Source organism: Pithys albifrons, chromosome 2 (genome assembly GCF_047495875.1).
Source record: "Pithys albifrons albifrons isolate INPA30051 chromosome 2, PitAlb_v1, whole genome shotgun sequence".
Taxonomy (NCBI): domain Eukaryota; kingdom Metazoa; phylum Chordata; class Aves; order Passeriformes; family Thamnophilidae; genus Pithys; species Pithys albifrons.
In genome coordinates, this window is record NC_092459.1 from 70,030,482 (window position 1) to 70,054,149 (window position 23,668).

General features: G+C 35.6%; 1 protein-coding gene across 6 annotated transcripts in view; it reads left to right on the top strand.

Annotated features, from left to right (window-relative positions):
* QKI (QKI, KH domain containing RNA binding) overlaps window positions 1–22,921 on the top strand; it is a 155,860-nt gene extending 132,939 nt beyond the window's left edge. Inside the window, exons 5-8 of one of the 6 annotated variants that reach the window (XM_071549423.1) lie at window positions 9,773–9,860; window positions 12,144–12,440; window positions 15,055–15,129; window positions 19,774–22,921. In XM_071549423.1, the coding sequence (XP_071405524.1) occupies window positions 9,773–9,860; window positions 12,144–12,440; window positions 15,055–15,129; window positions 19,774–19,790 (477 nt within the window). In that variant the 3' untranslated portion in view covers window positions 19,791–22,921. Of the gene's footprint in view, window positions 1–9,772; window positions 9,861–12,143; window positions 12,452–14,283; window positions 15,142–19,773 lie in introns of those variants that run through there. The other 5 variants (XM_071549424.1, XM_071549425.1, XM_071549429.1 and 2 more) reach the window with 5 other exon arrangements.
* The last annotated feature ends 747 nt before the right edge of the window (window positions 22,922–23,668 follow it).

Consider the following 23,668-nt stretch of genomic DNA (forward strand, 5'->3'; position numbering starts at 1 on the left):
AAGTATATACTGAGTGCACAGCTCCTTTTAAACTTTCAATGATCTGTTTCCTTAACTGGACCCGAAATTTATAAAAAAAAGAAATGGTTGATTTTTTTTGGCATCTTACATCCAAAAAACATTATTTCTCTAAATGGTAGCTTTATACAGAGTTCTGAAGTAACAGTCATTAGATGACTCCACCTCAGAGACTGTGTGTGTGCAGAAGACAGTTATTTTGAAAATAAAACAATTCATGCAAACATTTTTCAAAGGGAATGTAAGTAAAATGCAGACACAATTCTTTTAAGCGCATTTAGCTCTTAAGATTTCTGTTGAAAATGTGAGTAAAGAAGTGTGACCGTCAAAGAAGGTATTGGAACACCACTGCTCCCTGAATACTAACATTTTATAATCGGAGAAGCCTAAACAATCATGGGTTTACTCTGTATTGTAATGCATTGATTTGGTTTATTAGTCAGTATTACATTTTCAGGACATCTCAAGATGAAGATAAAAATGTGTTAAAAGTTACTGCTGCAGCTTGGATTCCCATGTGGTAGTCTACAGCCCTGAATCCTGTGTTTAATGAAACACAGAAGAGAAGGTACACTGGAAAGATGTGTACTAATTCACAGCAACAGTCTTTGTGCTCCTTGCCACCAGCAGTTGGTTTTCTTCTGTTGCTCTAAAAAGAGAGACATCACATTTTTTTCTTGGTTACTAAATTTGATATGAAATGTCATTTTTCTTACTTTTTATTATTTCTGGATAGGAACATACTAAAAACATAATGGGCACGTTTTCCATATGAAGACAAGGGATCTTAGAACCATTTTGAAAATTAATGGCTTTCTTTATGTACTAAACCATTAGCATAGCTGGAAAGAAAACTGTCTGGCATGGGGTCTCTAGAGTTTGCAACAAAATACTAGTTTTGAAAAATAAAATGGAATTTGTCTATGTCCCTGGTCCCATCTTGTGCCCCTGACATGTTCCCACCTGCTCCAATATCTGAGTTTGGTGTCTTTGCACTTCAGGGAAATTTCCAGCCATACGAAGTATATAAACTCAAACTTTGGGTAGAAACCTCCTAGGATGACAGAGGGAAAAAAATGTTATAGGTCAGGCCAGACTTACCTGAAAGTATTTTAAATAATCATTCCATTGTTATATTTCTTAACAACAGCCTCTAATTTGTACCTGTTAGAACAACCACCTTGATTGTAGGTAGTTTGTAGCATATGCTGGTTAAATTGTTTTTATAATTTGCGTAAAACTCAGGATGGATTAAGGAATTTGTCCCAGTGTAAGTGGAATGTGTCCACATTGTCTCACAGTGTTTTGGCACCGTTTAGTCTGTTCCAAAGGCTACAGCTGGAATAAAGATCTAGTATTTATTTTTAATAATATAGGTCTTGTTTGCCTTCTCTGTTCAGATTGCTAGGGTGTCCGTGGTAGTCAGAATGCTGCTGGGAAATTTACTGTGGGAAATTTGTACCAGAGGCTTGCCTGGTACTGTCTCATTCAGTGTCCTTATAGTTGAACTCCTGTTTTCAGAATTAAAGCAGTGAGGAGGAATTTTGAATGTCTAGCATTCTGAAATTGTAAATACCAAAAATAAAGTGTTCAGCTCTAATGGGCATGCACATTATTAAAACTTGCTCTAATGCTTTAGATTGCATTATTGATAGATATTTCATTTGAATATTAATACAAATATCAGCAGATATCTATGCTAACAAATCTGAGTGTATTAGTAAAGTTGCTAAGAGCGTGGTGCTAATAGCATCAAGGTTGTGGATTCAGTCCCCATATGAACCATTTCATTGAGAGATGGATTTCATGGTCCTTGTGGGTCCCTTTCAACTCAGAATATTTAGTGATATTATAATTTTGCCTTTTTAAAAACATTTTGGATGGTACTATATAAATGTGGAGCTTTTTCCTTTAGAATATTTTGGGAGTTAGTGTGTATATATGGTCATGAATATATATATTATACATATATAGTACATTCCTCTTCTGCAGCTTTATGAATTGCTGAAGCCGTTGTGTGTGCTGTATAGAGATTTTTTGTCACTGATTTTATTAGCAACATTAAAACAGTGTTGCAAGGAAAAGAAAATTGATAAGTATAAAAAGAAAACGGCTTGGCAAAAAGCAAGTTCTGAAATTTAGGTATTGTTGCAGGTCTGATTTAACTTATCCAAAGGACCCTTTTTTACTTGAAAGCCCAAACCCCTGTGATTTACATATGAGCCTATCGCAATTGTCCTGAAGAAATGTTTGGACAGACATAAAAATATTTGTTAAGGTCAAGCAGAATGCTACTGGTGATTCCCCCTGCCCCCCCAGTGTGTTAACAGCTAGTACCTAGGAGATATATGATGAAGCAAACATTTAAGTTTCACTGATACTGTATTTCAGCCTGGCTTATAAAATGCACTTCATGCAGATTTTCTGTACCTTATCTGTATTTTCTTCTTGCAGAAATGGGAAGGGAGGGAGGGAGGGCATAAGGACTCTCAAAAAATATTGCTGGTAAGCCAAGTATCATGATTAAACAGGGATATGTCAGATAAGGTGATGGGAAGTGTAAAAAGATATGCTGCCTTTTCCCCCTAGTGTATCTTTAACATTATGACCAATGAATTTGTCAAGTGAAACAGCACAGTCTTCTTTGAATATCATTTGAACTGAGAGCTTGCTTTGAAGAAGATAAGCAGACTGTGTTGCCCAGAAGAAATAATGATGCTAATTTATCTTTGCCTGTCCTCATAGACATAGCAGCGTGTGACAGTGTTGAAAAGGAAATAGAGAAATAGCTGAGCTAGAGTTTACCACCTATTCAGTGCCATAGTATTGTTGATGACATACAGGACTCTGAGCAATATGGCTGGTCTGGAAGTCTGTCTCAAAAGTACTTAAGAAAGTTGCATATAATAAAAGAATAGCTATCAAACTGTGCCAGAATAGACCTCTATGGCAAATTCTTCTCGGCTCAAATGAAGCTATGGTGTAGGCTTTCTGCTCCATCGCCCTCAGAAGTGTGTAGTGAAGGATGAGAAAGTCTGAGAAAGTCTAAGTGACATAGGTTTACCAACAGTTCCTAGCTGTAAATATTTACATTCCTGGTATGGGAAACTTGAAGGTCTTTGCCAGATTTTTTGTGGGAAAGGGATTTGTTTTCTTTTAATACTGAATAATAGAATTGTTTATCAGAACTAAAAGCCCTTAGAAAAGTGAAATCTTTCCAGTAGATAATTGGTTAATACTTGAGGTAGTCCCATTCAGAGTCTTCTAAAAAAGCTCTTTTCTTTGTATTTTACATCTGGTTACCTGTCATCTTGCTTAGGATTTTGTTGCTATAGATACATCAGTCTTCCAACACCTTAGATATGATAATAGACCTTCCAAACATAGATTTTAAGTGTATACACTTCAGCTTCAAAAATTCCAACAAGTGTTAGCCTTGATAGTAAATTTAACAATACCTTGATACCTGAAATCTGTTTTTTTGCTTAATACATGTATGTCTAGGAATTTGTAGTATATTGTTTGTAAGGTTTTTTGTTAATAAATTATGAATGGCAGGTTTTTGTTCCTGAATAGAGACATTCATGTGTAAAGACTGACTGGTGCATGGTATGTTAGGAATACTTACTGATCTACAAGTGAATTGCAGTGGAACATTTTTCTTTGTCAGGGAGATAAAAGCATTCTAGAGCCCTGAGAATCCAGCGAGTGTCACAGGGCAAACTCCAGGCCGCAGCTGTTCAGCTGTATAGCAGCTGGGGACTGCAGGAAGGCAGGGTGGCAGACTCCTGAGGAGCAGCACTGCCTCCTGGATAAGCAGGATAAGATCAGTAACAGTAAAATATTTCAGTGATGCTATTATGTTTTACCAAAATTTGTATTAAGTTAATAAATTGCAGGTGGCTTATACTATACAGATAGGCAGTCTAAAGAGTAATTGAAGTCTTCATATTTAATGTATATATTTCCAGGTGGTAGAAAAGTTATGTTTATTTTATGTGGCAATTATAAATTACTTTTCTGTTTGATGAAGAGTTTTAAGTATCTATTCTTGTTCATTAGTATAGTGTTCTTCCATAACTGCCAAGTTCTCTACCCTTCTCTTTGAAGTGTGTGTAATGCCTTACTTGCATATTGAAAAGTATAGTGTGATAATACAAGAATTCTCTACTTCAAGTAAATGTATAGAAAAGCACATGGACTTGTACAAAATGTGGTAGCTGAAGGAGTTTTCTCTGAGGGTGGCAGGAAAGATGTGAAGCTCCTGTTGAGTATTGCTGTTTAACCAGATGTGGTGCGGGGCAGGCAGGAAGGCAAGTCTGCCTGAAACATTGCTAAGGTGCTTGGAAGGTAAGTGCTCTTAGGTGCTCTCCTGTTCCTGAGGCTGCCTGGTCCTTCTTCCCATGAGCCTGGTGGGACAGGCCTGCTGCAGTTGGCAGGGGGAAGATGTCTTCTTTTTTTTGGCCTTTGTGTTCACCATTGATTTTACCACCATTTCCTCTTCCCACTTGCTGCTCCTGCTCTGAGCCTTAAAGGACCGCCCTGGAACTGTTTATAAAGGACTGGTCCCTTAACCTAAGCCAGATTTGGCTGCACTTGGTGCCAGACAGTAAAAATGTCTGCTGCCTTTCCTAGGGCTGGGCTCACCTCAGTTCATGAGATTGAACTGAAGTGCAGCAACAGGACAGGATTGAAAAAATGTCATCCAAAATGCATGATATTTGGAAGCTAGGCTGTCAGTGAAAGTCACTAATAGCCCCTCAGTAAGTGTATCTGTTTGTTATGAATGTGAGAAAAAAGTATATGTTACATTTTCCAAAACGGTTTAAAAGGAAATGTGAGCATTATATCGGGAAAGTAGCTACATTTGTGCAGATACGTTCAAAGCCAATGTTATTAATAAGTGGAATTGCAGTATGTTCCGAGACTTGGCTGGGTAAGACTGTGAGGCTCAAGGAGCTCTGTCAGGATAAGGTATCCCTGCTATAGCACAAGTGAGTGGTATTTTTTGGTTTCTGAATTAAGTGAGCTGCAGTCATGTTCCTTTTGGGTGCAGCAGCAGTGTGGCCGGGCAGGGGGGGCACTGGCTGTCTCTGCTCGGTGCTGGCTCTCGGATCTCTGTTCTATCGTAAATTTGCTGCTTGATCCTTATTTTATTTTCAGATAGTACTGTTATTCTTTACTGTAATTAATTACAGGCTTGTCATTGTTGCCTGTACACAGAATTTAAGTCTGTCTACCTGTCACCCCTGAAAACTATTGTCATCTTCTGAAGTCCTTCATTGACATAGCACAGTGAAGGCATTTAGGTTTGGAGACTGCATACCTGTCTTCCACTTTGACCACATATGTATCTAGTGTGTGTATGTTTTGTGTATGAATAAGAAGTTAAACCACATGATACTCTTCGGGGTGCAGTGTGCGTGTGAGCATCTGAGGCATTTCATTGCCTAAAAATTATTTCAGAAGCATTAGTTAAACAAAAGGATTTTCTGGGGATCCTGGAATACCTGAGGTTGAACCATAGCTTGGACAATGATAGTGAAAAGAATTAGTTAATGTCTTATCTGAACCCACCATTCCACAACATGAAAAGGTTTTATGAATAGCAGTTCATTATAAAACTGCATTTCCTCTTTTTTTAACAGTCAGTTTTGTCTAATATAGGTGAGATAATTGGGGATTTTAACTGGGCATTCGTATGTCCAGTGCTGTTGTATTTAGTTTGAAATTGTTTTAATTTAGGAAGTGTTTCACCAGAGACTTTATGTAGGAGGCACTTGTTATTACTAGTGTTTTGAGCCTTGCAACTATTAATCCTACTCTGATAAATATTAGAGAGCAAGTTACTAAATATGCTAGTTCTCACTGACATTTGGTCTCCTTTAGGTCTGTGTATTGCTAGCCCAAGTAGAGTTGAGCTATTGTAAGGAGTATGGGGCCATGTGTTCAGAACTCAGTAACCCTTGGTGTCTGTACGCAGTTGGCTTTGTTAGGATTTACTACTTGCATCTCTTCGGCATTTGTATTCAGTGAGCAGTTGCAAGTGCTAACATTTAAAGAATTATGTTTCAAGATACCATTTAGGGGTTTTCTTCCTTAATCTGCATGTTATATTATACATGATAAATACAAGGAAAGCACTGGAGATTTAAGAGGATGAGAGGTTTGAGTCAATCGCTTGAGCTTCAACTTAGTAATGCAAATCTGGCTTTAAATGACCTTATTGATGTTTCCTCAAAGTAGCTTCCTTTTGGTACAAATGACTGAGCTTTGTTGCAGCTATTGTACAGGTAACGTACTGTCCCTTTAGAGATTGCCTTTGTATCCCTGATGCAACCTCTCTTTGCTTTAACAGAGAGTGCCTGCAGAAATGCCTGGAGCTAAGATAGATCGCATGCTGTGCCTCATTTGATCATCTGTCAGCAAAGAGTCCAGAGGATAGGGCAGGGAAAAACAGGTGCCCCTTGCTCTGTCCCAGCACTTGGAAATTTGAGGGCTTGGCTATTGGCAAATTATGTTCGAGTGGAGAGCTTGATGCAGAGAATGAAGGACACGACCAGGTATCTGAAAGAGTCCTGACTGCTTCTGTGGCTTCACCTTGAGGAGAGGTGGCAAGCGACTGCTACAAGTTTAGGGTGCAAGGGGGTGGCAGGATTTGGAGCAGGACCAGTAGGGTGGTGCAAATAGTGCCCAAGTGTCTTGCGGAGATAGTATTGTATAATAAACAGTGCCATCTTCTGGGAGGAGTTGGAATGTTGACCTTGTGGTCAGCATTAAAAGTGTTTTTAAAGTGGCTTGGTTGGGTTTTCGTTTAGGTTGGGTTTTTTCCTACATATGTTCTTTAAAAATCAAAATACCAGCAGTCAAAAGTTAGTGTTAATGTCTGGTTATGCAAGTCCACATCTTAGATCTCTAGTTTTTTGTTGTTTTTTTTTGTTTTTTGTTTTTTTGTTGTTGTTGTTGTTGTTGGGGGTTTTTTTGTTTTTTTTTTTTTTACTGACACAGTCTTTAAGGAAAAGTTTTAAGTTATGTTTTGGGGTCATTTCAAAGAAGAAAAGTTTATCAACTGGTGAGCAGTAGTCCAGAGGGGTAAATCTCAGAAATAAAAGTTAAGGACTTGGTTTGCTTTGTTTGATGAAGTCCATTATTACTTTCATAAACATACTTTGTAAAACCTAAGTAATTGCAACATCTATTCCTATAGAAAGCAATAGTGACTTACAGGGAAACGTTAAAGATTCAAAGTAAGAATGATTCCTTGGACTTATATCTCTTTCTTTTGAGCATGTCAGAAGGGTAAAAATGTTTTCTGTCTCAAAATTTTTATCCTATAAATAGTTATATTGGGAAATACTCACTGTGGTGCAAAATCTGGGATTAGAGTTACTAAAATTATCCTAGCAAGTGGAATGCAAGATTCAGCATTTACTGAGACTTATTAATGGTGTAGATCAATCACCTGAAGTCTTATTTGGAGGAAGCGAGCAATTTTAGTAACGTTAATGGAACTGTATGGGAGATGCAGCTGACATTGTGAGCAGGTTTTCTTGTAGCACACTTTCAAATAAATAAATACATTAACACAAACAAAAAGCCAGTAACAGAATATAACTGTTGTGGAGGGAGGGGAAAAGATGAATCAGTGCTAAAAATAGTCTTTATTGGTAAAATAATTAGGGAAGGTACATCTGGAATGACAAGAATTTGTGAGGTCTGGATAGGGAGATAGATTTGGAATTGGGTTTTTTTGTGTCATGATTGCCAAAATAATTTACCAGCAAAGGTGTGAAATAGTTCCTTACAAAAGTAGAAGATAAAATTATTTTGCATGTAAGTTGTAATTCTCTTCTGAGTGTGTCGTTAACCTTGCTAGAATCAGTATATTTTGTGTTCCAAACGGTCTCATTTTAATGACTATGGAGTCTGAGGTTTCTGGATAGTACAGTACTTAACCATACAATTAGTTTGAAGTTAAAATGGTAATTGAATGTGTATTTACTTTTTCAGTATTAGTGTCAGCTTGGTCTGTCATACAATATTTAATATATAAAGAAAATTTTCAACTTTCAGTATATTCTCAATGTTTAACAGCAACATAACTTGGTACTGTTTGGTAATCTTGGTGTTTATGCAAGTCCTCAGTATCACAGTTAGGCCTTCCAATTTCTGACATTTGAAAGGAATTTAATGTCAACCCATCTTACCATGTTGATTTTACGCTGTTGATAAAAAGCAACTGTTAAATTTTCCATTGGGAGGACTGATGGCCCTTGAGCAATGTCACAATAAGTACTCTATTTGCTTAGATAAAATTTTACAACTATTTTTGTCTTGTAATACAGCAAATTCCTTATCCATAGTTTGGGAGTGAAGTATATATAACAGTACTTCACTGCAAGTTAACCTGAAAATATATTTCCCTATACATTTGGAACACTCCATGTTAACCCATAACTACTTTGAGATGATGCTTCACTGGTGCACTGCTTTAGTGGGCACAAAGTTATTTAATACAAATTTTTTTGTTACTGGTGTTGATTGCTATTCTTTGTGGCTTTTAATTCTGTTTTTCTGTAGTCACTCATGCTCTTGAAAGTCCTAGTTCAAACCATCTGTAAGAGATGTAGCTCAAGAGAGGTGAACAACTCCCTCTGAAATCAGACTTCCAGATTTTCAGAGTGGATGGCACAGTACGTTTTTATCCAGGTTCCCATTAACTTGGAAAATGCTGTTCCAAATACCTGGAAAATATTGTGTGAATAGATAAGTAAAAATGTAGGAAATACAATTTAGGAAAGGAAGTATGCAGTGCAGCTGACAGTGAAGCTGCCCTTTTTTGCATCTGACTGAGAATTTTAGCAGTGGCATTCTGTACAAGAAGCAAGGTGGTAACCTAACATTAAAGTAAATGTTGACTCTCTCTCTTGGGTTTCTTATCATGTTTTCTGCCTGATAGAGTCTAAACTAAATAAATGGTAGTATTTCTGGAAAGACAGATCAAAAAATATGTGGTCTTAAAACTTAAATTACACTATTAGAAATGTTTTCGTTATTCACTGAAAAAGTGAGCCTTTTTTTAGGGAACACTACTTAATATTTATGCAACCTGCATGATACCAGCAGAGTAGATAACTTCAGGGAAGTAATTTATATAGAAGCAAACCCAAGAATAATGTATGCTGTGTGAAATAGTAGGTATATCCTCATCAGAATACATCTGCATGTGCCAGAATTAGGAATTCAGCCTTACAGCAGTTGTCAATATCCTGCCTGGAAAGCTGCTCAAAGTTTGTTGTTTATTTTTTGTTTGTTCCATCCCCCTAGTAGTCAGTATTAACTATAGTGGAGCAAGTTACAATAAATTGTAGTGCTTACATTTTGTAATATCTATTCTTCCTCTGGTCCAATAATAAAACTTTTTAAAATATACCTTTAGGAGTACATGAAAACGTATTTGACAAGAAATTTCCTTAAACACTTTCTGTGAAACATAACTTAGATTTAACTCTATTTTTATAATTTATTTTATGAACCTTTTCCAAAACTCTCTTAAGATATTAGTAAACGTTACTTAATGATAGTCAACAGGCACTTACTTAATTTTAAGGAAAAGTTGACAAAGCTTGCTGGTTTTGTGACTAATGGTGAGTAGGTATTTTGCTTGGTTAAAACTGAAAGGCATTTTATTCTAGGTCTCTTAGGTATTAGTGGGTTCATAATCCTGACTTTCTTCCTACCTTTTCCTACGCAGGCAGAAGGAGAAGACAGCCTTAAAAAGATGCAGCTGATGGAGCTTGCAATTCTAAATGGCACCTACAGAGATGCCAACATCAAATCACGTAAGCATGTCATAAGTAATGTTTGCAGGTTTTGATTCTTAAAGCTGCTTTTTGGAAAATGTACAGTGGCAACTATATTGGAGCATGGAAGGCAGTAAAAACCCAACAAAACAGTAGGTAGCTGTTGGAAAACATCTTTTGGGGATAAGTTATGTCAGTTTGGGGATTTTTTTATTTGTGTCCCCCTGCCTTTTTTTTTTTTAACACTATATCTTGGTTGAAACATTTACAAATATATAGTATAAAAAGCTCAAGCCTAAAGCCAGATTTTTCTGTTACACAATCATTTTTTCTTTAATGCATACAAAGGACTATAGACTCCTTTTCAATTTTATTTTTATAGATCTAATTTTAAACTGTTACAGATGTTGAGAATACTGTGAATACATTTTTCTGTGTTACATTCCTTCCTTTCATCTTGCTTGCATGTGTACTCCCATGTTATGTTTTACCAACAATTCATCAACCGATTTCACAGCTGAGTTCACAGGGATCAGTGATGTAACAAGCCATTTTTACAATTACTTCTCTTACATTTGTGTGAAAACGCTTTTGCAAACGCATGTATGCACAAGTTTGCACTTGATAATTAATTACATGCACCTACTAATGAAGGCATATACCTATTACATGTGATGCAAATTATTTTCTCTAGTCGAAAATCTAATTTATTCTCCTGAAAATGTAGTTGGTGATCCTGTTCCAAAGCAAATTTTTGCTGTAGCTGTGATACAGATGTCAAATGTAAGCACAGTTAAATCAGTCTTTTCACTAAGGACCTACTGATATTTGCAGATTTGTTTTCTCCATACAGTCACCATTTCAGTGTCGAACATGTTTAAAGGTTGGAATGCAGTTAGGTCCATTTGAGAGTGCTTACACCACTGTAATTATTCTGATTTGAAAAAAGACATAAGCAAGGGCTTTTACCACCACGATGATAATGGTAAATCTTTCACTCCTATTAAACACTATAATATTTAAATCTAGTTCAGTTTTAAAAATATATGTTAGTCTCCAAATTATTGAAAAATTGTGAGTAAAATAGCTTTCATAAGAGCTTAAATTGATGCAAACTGTTGCATAGAAACCTTTATGTTAATTTGAACAACTTCTTTGTCTGATCTGTTCCCATTGGTCTATCAGGATAAGTGGGAAGATAGAATTATTTTTTTTTTTATGGCTAGAGATTTCCACGCTAATATTAATTTTCTGATAATAAGACAATTTCACTATTTTTGTTTTGATTTTAGTGAAAAGTTCAAGATGTAGAAGCCATACTGATTTATTTTTGTTTAAGAAAGGAAAACGTTTGAGGGGTTTTGTTAATTATCTGAGCACTTTCATTTAAAACGTAAAAATAGTAAAAAATCTGAAAAACTTCCATCACATTTCTCTTTCCAGGCCACCTGTAAGTTAGCTAAATCCACGTAGATCAAGAGTAGTGCACAGAAATGCATAAATTATAATGCTTTAAGATTGACTGCTATCAGCAGATGTGTTAATGTTTAAGTTGTTGTTCATCTGGTGTGCCAACAGGCTTCAAATAACACTTAATGAAATGTGCTAGCACCACTTAGAAGAACAAACAAAACCACTACAAACAAACAAAAAACCACACTAAAACAAAAAAAGCGCACCTATTTTCTTTAACTTAAGGAAGGTTGTAGTGGACTTCTAATACAAAAGAAGTGTCTTGGTGAAATTACATTTGGAAATCACATTCGAGTCTATTTTATTTATGCTAGAGTAGGTGAGGATTGATTCATGTTTCTAGGTCATCTTTAACTTCACTGATCCTGGAAATTGGAATTGTGTATAGGGTTAAATACAATTTTAAGACATATAAAAACTGTAGACTCATACAGCAGCTCTGCATAACTGAGTGTCTGTGGACTCTGGAGATGCACTAAATTTTGTACTCTGTATTTGTGACAGTATTTTCCTTGTATTTCCTGCATGCATCGCAGTCTCATGCAGTCTTGATAGCATAAATGAAGAAATGTGATCTAAATGGAGCTTTTATACTGTGTAACCTGTTTGAGAAATCTACCTCACTGTTTTACAATGGCTTTTTTATTTTGCATGTTCATACTTAATCACACTGGAAAATGGAAAGCTGTTTGCATTTGAATGGTGTGCTTTGGCACTGTGTGATCAGCGCATGTACTAATGATTTCCTTTTATTTTTCTTCTTTCCTACTTTTTCCCTTTTTTCCCATTCTTTCCACGTTTTGTACTGCTATCTCCATACTTTCCTCTGAATTTCTTTGCTTACTGTAGCAGCCCTTGCCTTTTCTCTTGCAGCAACAGCCCAGGCTCCAAGGATTATTACTGGGCCTGCGCCTGTTCTCCCACCAGCTGCCCTGCGTACCCCTACGCCAGCTGGCCCTACCATAATGCCTTTGATCAGACAAATACAAACCGCTGTCATGCCAAACGGAACTCCTCATCCCACCGCTGCAATAGTTCCACCTGGACCCGAAGCCGGTTTAATTTACACACCATACGAATACCCCTACACGCTGGCACCAGCTACATCAATCCTTGAGTACCCTATTGAACCTAGTGGTGTATTAGGTAAGATCTTTGTACGTGAATGACTGACTGGAGAATGTGTTGCTTATGCTTTTATGGTATATTTGCAAGGTAGACATCATGGAGTTCAAACAAATAAATGTGAAGCAGCAAACATAACTCGGGTATATCAAAACTGACCAGAAGAGCTGCTGAAATGGTGCAGTGTGGATTTAGTTACATTAATAAGGTTACTGAAAATAAAATCCTATTGTTTGTATAACATTAGGTGATGGCTACATAGGCAAGGGTAAAAATAGCTAAATACAAGTTGACTGCATGTCATTTGGGCTCCCATAAATACCAGATTTGTTTGTATTCTCTTTAACATAAATTAATGCCCAGCAATCTTTGCTGTAGTATTGTTTCATTAGCAAAACTGGAGGGAGTGGAAAGGTCTTTTTTCAGTTGGAAGTTTTGCTTCTTTGTTTAGTATGCAACTGATAAGTCTCTTTTCACTGTCAGAAAGCTCTAAACCATTTTGTGAGCAAAAAATAATTTCAGTGAATGAACATAAAGCAAACTAAGTTGTGACCAAAGGATGATAAAATTAGCAGCTCTACTGATGGCTTCTTTTGTATACATTGCATTGTAATGTCCACGATTCCTCATATTTCAGACCACTGACTTGCTATGTGAAGGCAAGAATGATAAAGCAGCCATGACAATTCAGTTAACTGGTCAATATGAAACAAGCAGTTCCAGTGGTTTCTTCCTTCCCTACCCTCTACAGAATCTAAATAATCTTTTCTCTTCAGTTTATTCTGAATTGCGCATGACCTTGGTGCTGCATAATGTTGATTTTATAGGACTTTGATCTTAGTTTGTTCAGTGACAGTTATTGATTTACACAAATTCTAAACATCCCTAATGAACACTGGACTATAAGGTTCAAAGTCAATATTTTGTTGAAAGTATTGCAAAAAAATCAGTGTTTCATGTGACATATATTTGGTGAGTTATCTGTGTGCATGTTTCCACATTATATTATGTACAGTAAAAAGAAAATGTATTTCAGATTCCTGTCTTGCAGGATTAGTGAATCAATAATAAAAATTCTAGTAGGACAAAGTGTGCAGTAGGTCTGTCTTTAAGGAGTTTATAGTTGTTGTCAGTTACCTCACAGCTAAAATTCAGTGATCATATGATAATTTTATCATTTATTAATTTCCCACAAACATGTAAATATTCTCCTTAGCTCCTCTGCCCCCAGTCTGTGAGTCCCCTTGTGATACATCCTGGGGTAAAGTCACAGTTACAGTTTGTCAGGTCAGAGTAAGATGTCAGCTGTTGGTTAGTGGCAAACCCCTGTCCTGAATTCACTTCATAGCAAGTAAGAAAATACATAATCCCAGAGCAGTAGTTTAATACAATGCAAGAACTTCAATTTCTCACAGGATTTTCTCTAAAGAGATAGGAGGGGAAAACTACTCCTAAAATGGTATCTGAAACCATTGCATACTCTTGGGCTTAGCTGTGTGAGGTATGTTGCCCAAAATAGATGTCATCAAAAAACGTTACTTAGAAAAGGAAAAGGGAGAGGGGGGCTGGGAACCCCCACACTTCACACTGAAGTTGCATATAATCAATAACTCTTAATACATTTGCTCTATTATTTGAGCAATACTATAGAGTTAGTTGAATTAAATTCGGGGGGGTTTTGATACATGCTCATTCTCATTTACAGTAGTTTGTCCATTTTTGTGGTGGACCTTTAAGATGTCTTAAAATAATTCTGTTAAAAATGGCAGAGAAATGCATCCCTATCAGTATTTTTGGGGATATTGGTGTTGGGATCAAATTTTAGTTGGTGACTAACTTTAAATTCCCTTCCTTTTATCTTCAGGTATGGCTTTCCCAACGAAAGGCTAAGAATTCAAGAACGGTCTTAACTGATCCTTCATCAGATCTGAATTTTAACAAATGCTTAGTTTCAGCAGCCTTGAAAAAAGCTTGGCCTAGCAGTCAGTGACTTACTTGCACTTTTTTGCACATAGATTTAAAATAAAATAGCGCTATTAATTTGGATTAGGTCCTATTATTACAGAGTAGCTGTAATTTATGAGTGTATAGTAGTATACTGACTGCTAAGAGTTCTATATAGTGTTTGCTTTACTAATCACCTAATTCATTGCAGTTCATACTTATTGACTTAAAGTTTAAAATCACAATCTGTAGGCTTGAAGAATTGCTTTAAAACTTTTCTTTTGTGGTAGAACTGGAAGTGATCTTAAGGTTAGCAAATAATTGTCAGTATTAAAAGATGGCATTATTTAAAATAGTCCTGCTGCAAGAAAGGCACTTCAGTGAATATGTGACTAGTAAAGCTTAAATGTGCTTGGGTCTAATAGATTTCATGAAATACTGTAATTTTTGGATTGTAAATGAATGGATTAAACAGGTTAAGGCCAGGATGTTTAAAATAAATGCAATATTAATCTGCACAGATAAACTTCTTTTTAAGATTAAGATTTGAAACTACTGTGCCTTAACTTGTTGCTTTTCTTAAAATGAACTTTTGTAGTTAATGATCATTTAAATCCATTTTGATAAACCTGCTGTTAATGTTTTCTGTGAATGTTTTCTAACTTTGTCTTGGTAATTGCAATTTAACTAGGTGCGGTGGCTACTAAAGTTCGAAGGCACGATATGCGTGTCCATCCTTACCAAAGGATTGTGACCGCAGACCGAGGTTAGTTTAGTTCTGCAGTTCTTGTTTGTAAGAAGTGCTTTGAGTGTACATGAGATTTGCAACACCACAGCTGGTTAACCAAATTCCATGTTTTGGCCTATTCCCTGTTTTTCTCAAAAATATGGACAGTTAATATTTTAAAGCTTTGGGAAGGCCTGCAGTTTTAAAAAAAAATGTTGTAAATTTGGCTTTCCCAGCTCAAGTATATATATTTTGATATACCTAATAGGAATGTTATAATTGATTCAGTTTTAAAAATGAAAGGTCCAACTGCATCAAACAAAAGCTGTGAAATCAGTGCTTCAATAATTAATTTGGTCATGTTCCCTTCCTCCTTGCCCCCCCAGTTCATTCTTTTAATTGATGTGGAAATATCAGATTGGTGTTGCAAAATGAAATGAATGGATGGTTGCTTAATGAGAAAGAAGTAAAGGAATAAATGCCTCCTGTCTGTGTCTGGAGAAATCTGAAGATTTAGATTCCTTTTTTTCCAGTAAACTTTTGAGCCACTGTACTGTATATTATGAGGAGGATGCATGTTCTCAGATACCTAACTGAACTCAGAAAGATAAGGAGCTGTGAAGATAACTTCAAAAGTTGTTTGAGTTTGAATTAGTAAGGATAGGAGAAGGGAGGGTGTTTTTGTTTGTTTTGGGGTTTTTTGCCAAAATCTATTTCTTGGTATTTTCCTTTTGCTGCTAAAATGTGTAACCTGAAGGAGAAGCAACTTTTGAAGTCCTGTTGGTGAGATGGCATTCAATATTTGGGCATCTCTCTTTAACTTTTGAATGGAAAGTAAATCTTCATTTTTCTCCTGCTCCTCAAATGTCATGCCTTTGGACCCCTGAATGAAGTATTTAAGCTTATTGAGAAAACTGATATTTTCGGTTTATTGACATTGACTAGGAAAGCAGCGTAGGGGACAAGTTCTTACCCCATCCTTGCTGCTGACTCTCTGTGGGTTACGGAAAGTCATCTAATCTCTCTGCGTATGTTTTCCCATCAGTAAAATAAGGATAATAATACTTCCCTACCTCACAGGGGTGTTGTGGGGGTTCTTTTTTTGTACAGGGCTTTGAGGATGCAAAGCATTATGTGATAAGTATTATTATTCTGCTCTCATCCAAATCAGTGTTGTGAAGGTTTCCATGATATTGTAATATTCAAAAGTCAAATTCCAGTGACAGATCTGACATCTCCTAACATTGACTATACTTCACTTCTCACAACCTTCCATACGTTAACCAGGAAAGAATACAGATTTTGATCAATACAGTAAAAAGGGCCCTCTTGGATATTTGCTATATTTATGTAACACTTTCATCTTTTCTATGATCTTTGTGCAGAAAGTGTAAAGCTAATACAGTACACTACTTTAGTTTTGATTAAGATTGTTTTATGTCACTGCACACTATTTGTAGCCCATTGACTTCCTCTCATTTCTTGAGAACTCTTCAGTGGGGCAACAGTGTATAGTCAGTAGATCATAGCCCATGTTTACATAAAAGAAAGAGAATAAAAAAAGAAATAGGTTTTAATATTTTCTAATTTTTTCCTATGTCAAACAAGACAAATAGGTGGTGAGGATTTGGTGGTCTTTCAAAGTTTGACCTGATGTTGCAAAAATCAGTTTTTGCTAGTGGTCTTTCATGATCTGCAATGGTAGTTTCAGGTGACAGGTGAGGCTACCTTTTTGTTTAAGTGAATATTTACCTGAGACACCTAATAAATATACTGATAAAGCCAGAGGGCTTGGGGGTGGTGGTGTCAGGGAGAAAATACCAATTTGTAGTTTTTAAGTTCACCATTGTAATGCTTACTCAAGAAAGATTTTAAATAATTTTCAAAGGGCCTAGATGTTTGATCTGGGTCACTTATAAGTAATTGAAGTTAATCATTAGAAGCAGTTCACCTTCTTTTAAAATACAGCCATTTTCTGATAGAACAGCACTGTGTTAAATAGATAAATAGATACACATCTTACTTCCTGCGGAATAAGTAATGCATACCTCTCTTATGAAAACAATACTGATATTTCAGGAGAACCTTATTTTAAAGTCATACACTTGAGTAATCTCAGTGTGTATTAAGAAACTTACATAAAATTAATTTTATAACTGATCTTCATTGTATATTTAATTTGAAGTCTGAGGTTACCACTGTGCAGATTTAAAGGTTTCAGGAAAGGTTTTGGAGAGAACTTTTTCCACAAGATAAACTGATTTTCATGTACTAAAATAATATTGGAGAATTAAAACTCTATCAGTATTTACCATGTTCACCTATTTGATTGTTTTTGCCACCAAAATAATTCTATAGCTATGGCCATAAAAAACAATGTCAGCAAACCGAAATACTTTTTTTTCGATGAGGAAATTTTTTTTTTTACGTAGTTAAACGTCACTAAATCTATCTCTGCATTCACTGGGTCTAAAATTGGGGGTTTTAATTCTAAATTGACTTTCAGATGACTTTGTAGTACTACTGCATTCACTTTTTAAGTAGTTTTTCATTCTTTGCCTAGGTTTGGGGTTTGTTTTGGTTTGGTTTTTTTTCAGAGATAAGCACTGCATTTAAAGCAAGAATCCCCAAATGTGTTAATGTTTTACAACTAAGCATTTAGAATTGGTGAAGGGTTGGAAAATATAGCTCATTTTAACTCAGAATAAACTCCCAGTTTATAAATAATACAAAATTGAATTTGATGCATATAACAGAGAGACTGACTGATTTAATTGTAATAAACTGTATATGGTGTTGCACAGTTGACAAACCTGTGTGTACTGTAGAAGGCCAGAGACTTGGCAGAGGATGTATCACAGGTGTACTGGTATTTTTTAAAAGTAGCTTGCTTTGATTTTAAACTCCACAAGAATTATTAATACTGAGAATGTTCTTGAATTTATCCAAACCAATTGTCACATAATTTATATATAAATTTTAATACCATTTAATCAAAATTGTAATCAGTATCAAAATGCTTTAAGAGTGTTTCTAGTATACCTGTAAAGTGGTAAGATTGTGCCACATAAAATATTTATTTTTTTTCTTCTTTTTTAAAAACAGCTGTTTTAAACAAATCCCACTCAGAGTGATTCTAAAAAAATTCAGGGAATGTTTGGTTTCATTTATGTTACAGTAGTAATTTTTTTGTAGTGTTATGAACCGCATCCTAAATGATAGGCCATTTTTATCATGTGAAAATAAATGAACCCACAAGAAAGATTGTTAAATCAATGATATCTGTGAATATTACACCTACTGGACTTCATTTTATGTAATGGCACAAATCTGACTTTGCACTGAATACCTTTCTCACTTTCATCTCCTCTGCCTTAGTCAAAATGGCAACAGTACAAAAACTTTTATCAACCTCAGAATTTATTAGCAATAATTAAGCTGTTGAATGAGTCTTAAAAAAAATTAAAAAAAAATCATACTACTGTTAAGTGGACCAAGTTTGGTGAAGGAGAATGCAAGAGAATGATTAAAGAAGGAATAGCTCAAGAACATTGGGAATGATAACTTTCCACTTGAGAACTTTTTTATGTTTTACTGTAATTTGTTTGTGTTTTGGGGTTTTATTTTTTGTTTTGTTGGGAGTCTTTTGGTTTGTTTTTTTTTGTTTGTTTTGCAAAAGAAAATAGTATTTACAGGTGGCTTCTTTTAAAATATAAAAATATAAAGCAGGAATGTATATGAAATGTCAGATTTTATTGTATTTGCAGAGTATTAGCTTTGAAAATGAATAAAGAGAGCTGTTTGTAGTTTTAAAATGCCTTATTAGTATCAATTAGATATTTTCTCTATTTTTTCATGTACTTAGAGCTTTTTAAGTATAGACTTTAAAATGGCAGGACTTTTACAGTGTTTACATGCAAGTGCATTTTATAAGTGTCCTATATCTGTAAAATAGTATTTCGAACAGGAAAATGCTGGCTATAGTAGCAGGCTGAGCGTTTTCCTGGTTCCCACGATGATGCCTACGTTGCTAGACTACAGTTTAGTATTGCTTTGTATCATGAGGCCAAGAAATTCCATGTTGTTTGTAAATAGAATAAATGAAAGGCAATAAAAAATTTATTGAACAAAAACCCTTTGTTTGGCCCGTAGTTTGTTGAACCAAATTGTTTCTCTTAAGTCCAGAATTCCTTAGATGACTTCATTCTTTTAACAACCAGTTAATAATCACATCCATCATTAATAGTTGCTTTAATGCTTGCACCTGAGGAAGTACTAATGCTTAATAGCAGTCAGATACTGATGCTGTGCACTGACTGTTGTTCCAGAAATCTTCTACCCAGTTCAAAAACTGTTCATCGTTTTTTGTTTTCCAATTTCCTTCATCGACTGCTACTAACCATTAGTCGTTAGTCATATTTTATCTCTATTTCTCCTGTTAACCAGTTTTGTGGGAGCGGGCTTCTCCTTCACGTGTCCAAATCATGATGGAGGGCTGTCATGATTTTATTGCATTCTGTAGATGGTGTCGATCAGTATGTCAGAATTAAACAAGCTTGTTTTTTTTATTAGTTGTGATTAGTTTTCATGTTGTCATTAAGCCGTCACTAGCTGGAACTAATCTCTTCTCTATCTTTTCTTTCTTTTTTTGTTTTGTTTTTTTTTTTGTTTCTAACCACCCAGCCGCCACCGGCAACTAACCTATGACCTTCTGACCTCTGAACTCTTCACCCAATGATGACCTGACCATGCCTGCCTGCTGATCAGTTAACTGGTAAACGCCTTTGCTTGCCTGTCTTCAGTGCAGCGAGCTGGGGCACTTGTCCGTTCGTCTTACCATCTAACAAAACAGACAAAGAAATTGTTGTCCTCCAACTCCGCTTTTTGTTGTTCTCCTGTTTGGGTGAAAGTGGTTCTAGAACCTGCACTGAATAGTAGTAAAGCAATAAGGTCCAACTCATCCCTCCGCACTGATCAACCTCTATTGTCCTGCCCCAAGCGAACGGTAAGGAGGCCTCGCACGAGATGGAGACAGATGTCCCTTAACTACCCAATGACAGAGGCAGTTACTGTGAGAGACTTCTAGGAATATTTTTCTTCTCAGAAAAAAAAAAAAAAGTCAAAGCTCTCTCTGAATGTACTGTGTGATGATGCATCATGCATGAACCTTTGGTCAGGGATGTCATTGGGGAAGGGATTCCAAAAAGTATTCAAAATTTGATACGCCGTTTAGTCACTACCAGTGCCCTCAAAGGGCACATGTTGCAGCCTTTTTTCTATTGCCTGCCAAATTGGACGTTTTAAAGGAAAGTGTGCCATGAAATGCAGATTATGATGACTTTTCAGAACTATGTCAATGCAGAGGACAAAATAACAACACTATTAAAGCAAAATACAAGTTTAAATTGTTTTAACCATATTTTAATCTCCTTGGAAGATTACATGAGAACAAGGTACATGCATTATGTGTCACATTACTGGGCAAACTGTTCAAATATTTTTTTTAAACCTCCCTGTATAGAAAAAATTTCATTAAGGATGTAAAAGCCATGCTTGCCTATTTGCTGTATACATGTAATGAAATTGTAGATAAAGTGTAGTGCATTGAAACAAAATGAACAAAAAAGTAGATACTTTTACTATACAAGGGTGCTGGTGCAGAAAAAAAATATATTTTTGGAAATGTAGCATTTTATACTTTCAAGTGTTATAAAAAAACTAAAAAAGAACAAAGAAACCCTTTATTTCATTAAATGATTTTTTCTGGTGGTTGTCAAGAAACAAAAGACCAAAAGAGCCTTTTAGTCTTTCTTTTTTATTTTTTAAGTATTGGAATAAGTCTAAAGAAAAGAAAGTGCCTTATTTTCTTCATGGTCATTTAGTCAAATGTCTTGTATAATCAGCTTCTCCCTCAGACAAGTTACTGCATGCCACTCAGACGCCCAGTATGTGAAAGAAGCTGTGAGGGAAGACAAATGATGAGTTGACCATATTAATTACCTGATTTTTGCCATACTAGTGTGATGTGACTTTGCCAAAATCTCATTATGTGAAATATTTGCTAAGTTTTTGTCAAACCAGCCCGTTTATTATTTCAACCACTCTACTTTTTAAACCATAGCAAATGCCGTACTTGTGCAACGTAAACCAAAGGGTTCTGTAATACAGACTGTCTCATGCTAAAGGAGATTATTAGCTGACAAATGTTTGTAGAGCTGGAAGTATGTCATTTTTGTTCAGGGATGGAGAGGAGTTTTCTTGATTTTGGTTGAAATAAATATACGTCAACTAGAGTAGGCTTCGGCATCACCCAGCAAACGGATGTTCTGTGCATAAATGAAACTGAAAGTGCTTGGCTAGTTTTCAGTTAGTTACTGAGCATGTCCCCAGTTTTCTCAAACAGCTCCTGCAGTGGCAAACAGCATGGAAGTTATTTATTTTTCAGCTCGTCTTTGACTATTGTTAGATCTGCCCCGTTGGCTTTTCTTCAAAAGATAAGCAGGAGAGGGACATCAGCTAGTTTTTTAAAGTCCAGCTATACTTTATTTTTAATCTTTGTTTCCACATGAGGTTCAAGTAGCTGGACGATTGAAAGAGCTGAAGCTGTTGAACGCACAGTATTTAATTCTAAAAACATTAAGTATTACTTAGTGGGGTTCAGTACTAAACTTGGCAAATATCAGGTGATGATTTTAGTCCCCTCTTGTCAACTTATTCTCCTCCTGCAAATCTTCACAGCTTCCAAATGAAAGGTCAATAGTAAGCTAAGAGGGCTTATATTTTTAAGCACCTGCATGGTGACCTCATCTAACATCTTGTCTCACCTGGAAATAATTATCAGTTTATTTACTATGCAATAGACATTCATCCTTTCGTATTCAGCTAGATTTTTGTTTATTGTGCCACCGGCTTTGTCTTCCTGTTACACATACAGTTGTGTTGATTTTATTTACAGTATATGCTGTGCCATTTTGATTTTATTTTGGTTGGTTGAATAAACTTGCGACACTCGAACATTTGAAGAGAGATTTGCTAAAACAATACCAGTATTTGATCCAGTTTCATCTCAACTATGATAAAACCTGGACATTTTAGACATTTATCAAAGGTCTTTTACTAGGGGGGAGGGGAAGTATATGGAGTAGATGTGTGACATGTGAAAGTAATGTTTGCTCTGAACAAACTTCTGAAAACCTAGTTGACAAAATTTTGGATCAACTTAAAAAAAAAAAGCATGACTTTTGAAATCTCTGAATGCCTTGGTTCTCAGTATTATCATTCTTTAATGACTTTTTCTTTATTAAAATAAGTAGTTTTAAGACTTCTTTCTGACAGTATTATGTAATTTTTTTAGAGTGGGTAGATGGGAGTGTCGCTTGTATGTAACCGTACAGATGACATGTATTTGTCTATTCTTTATTATCTTAGTAGTTTCATGCTATGTATGTACCATAACCAACCTATTGCCTATGAGAAACATGTAAGATAATGTATTTACAGCCATTGTTACAAGTTTATAATGTATTTTTCTATCTTGTTTTATATGTATGTTATATAACATTCAAAAGAATTTTTTTCCTGATTGAGAAAAAAGGATACAAAATGCAAAACCCACAATTTTGATAACTGAAAAATTGCCAATTGTTTTGAAGTACTTTATTATATTGGGAGTGTTGTCTTTCTTGGGCTTTTAGTTAGCTACTGGATGAATACATTAGACATATTTGGGTTTTAGTTGGGTTTTTACATAGCTTGCATTTTAATTCTTTGGTTCTTTGCTGTTTCTATTAACCCATAGCATTATTTTAATAAATGTTATAATACCAACCTACTAACTCTGGACTATGTCTGTTCATTAACCATTACATGTTTAATTAAGATAAACAAATAAAGACGGAAGAATGTAAAGTCTTGAGTTACTGGACTAACCCTGAAGAACGTGACCACAGATAACACAATGTGACTTGTTTTTATGTTGTTTGTCAGCTGACATTCTGCACACTACTATTAAGTTGGCTTTGGTCATTCTGGCCCTTTACCTTGGGGGATAGGTGCCAGTAGAAATGGGAACAAAGTAGCATTTTTTGAGGCATTCTTCTTGTAGAGTCTTGCCACTTGCCTTTCAGCATCTGCATTACTAATTCCACACTTTCTTTTTCTTTCTCTAAAATAATTACTGTTGGCTCACAGCAAAAGAGCAAAGATGCCAGTGCATTGGTAAATCATGATGGTGTACAGGAACCAGTTTGATTCTTTGTTGAACTGTTCAGAGGTTGCAGATAATCACACAATAATTTGTCATTTGTTGGTTTTGGCACCTGATTCACTGTTGCATCATGTGATGTTTCTAAGCACAAAATACTTCTGAATAGAATTGTTGGACATTGAAATACGAAATCCGGGGGTTTTCCTTGCCAAAAGTGCCTTATTTTCTTCATGCCACGCTATTTTCAAGTAAATTTTTTTTGTACTTCTGCTTTAGTCTATCAGTATTGCCTAGCTCAGGGGAGTACAATCTGTAAGCCAAAGGTCAAACTGATCTTTTCCTAATGACTGCAGAAAGTACAAAAATACACCT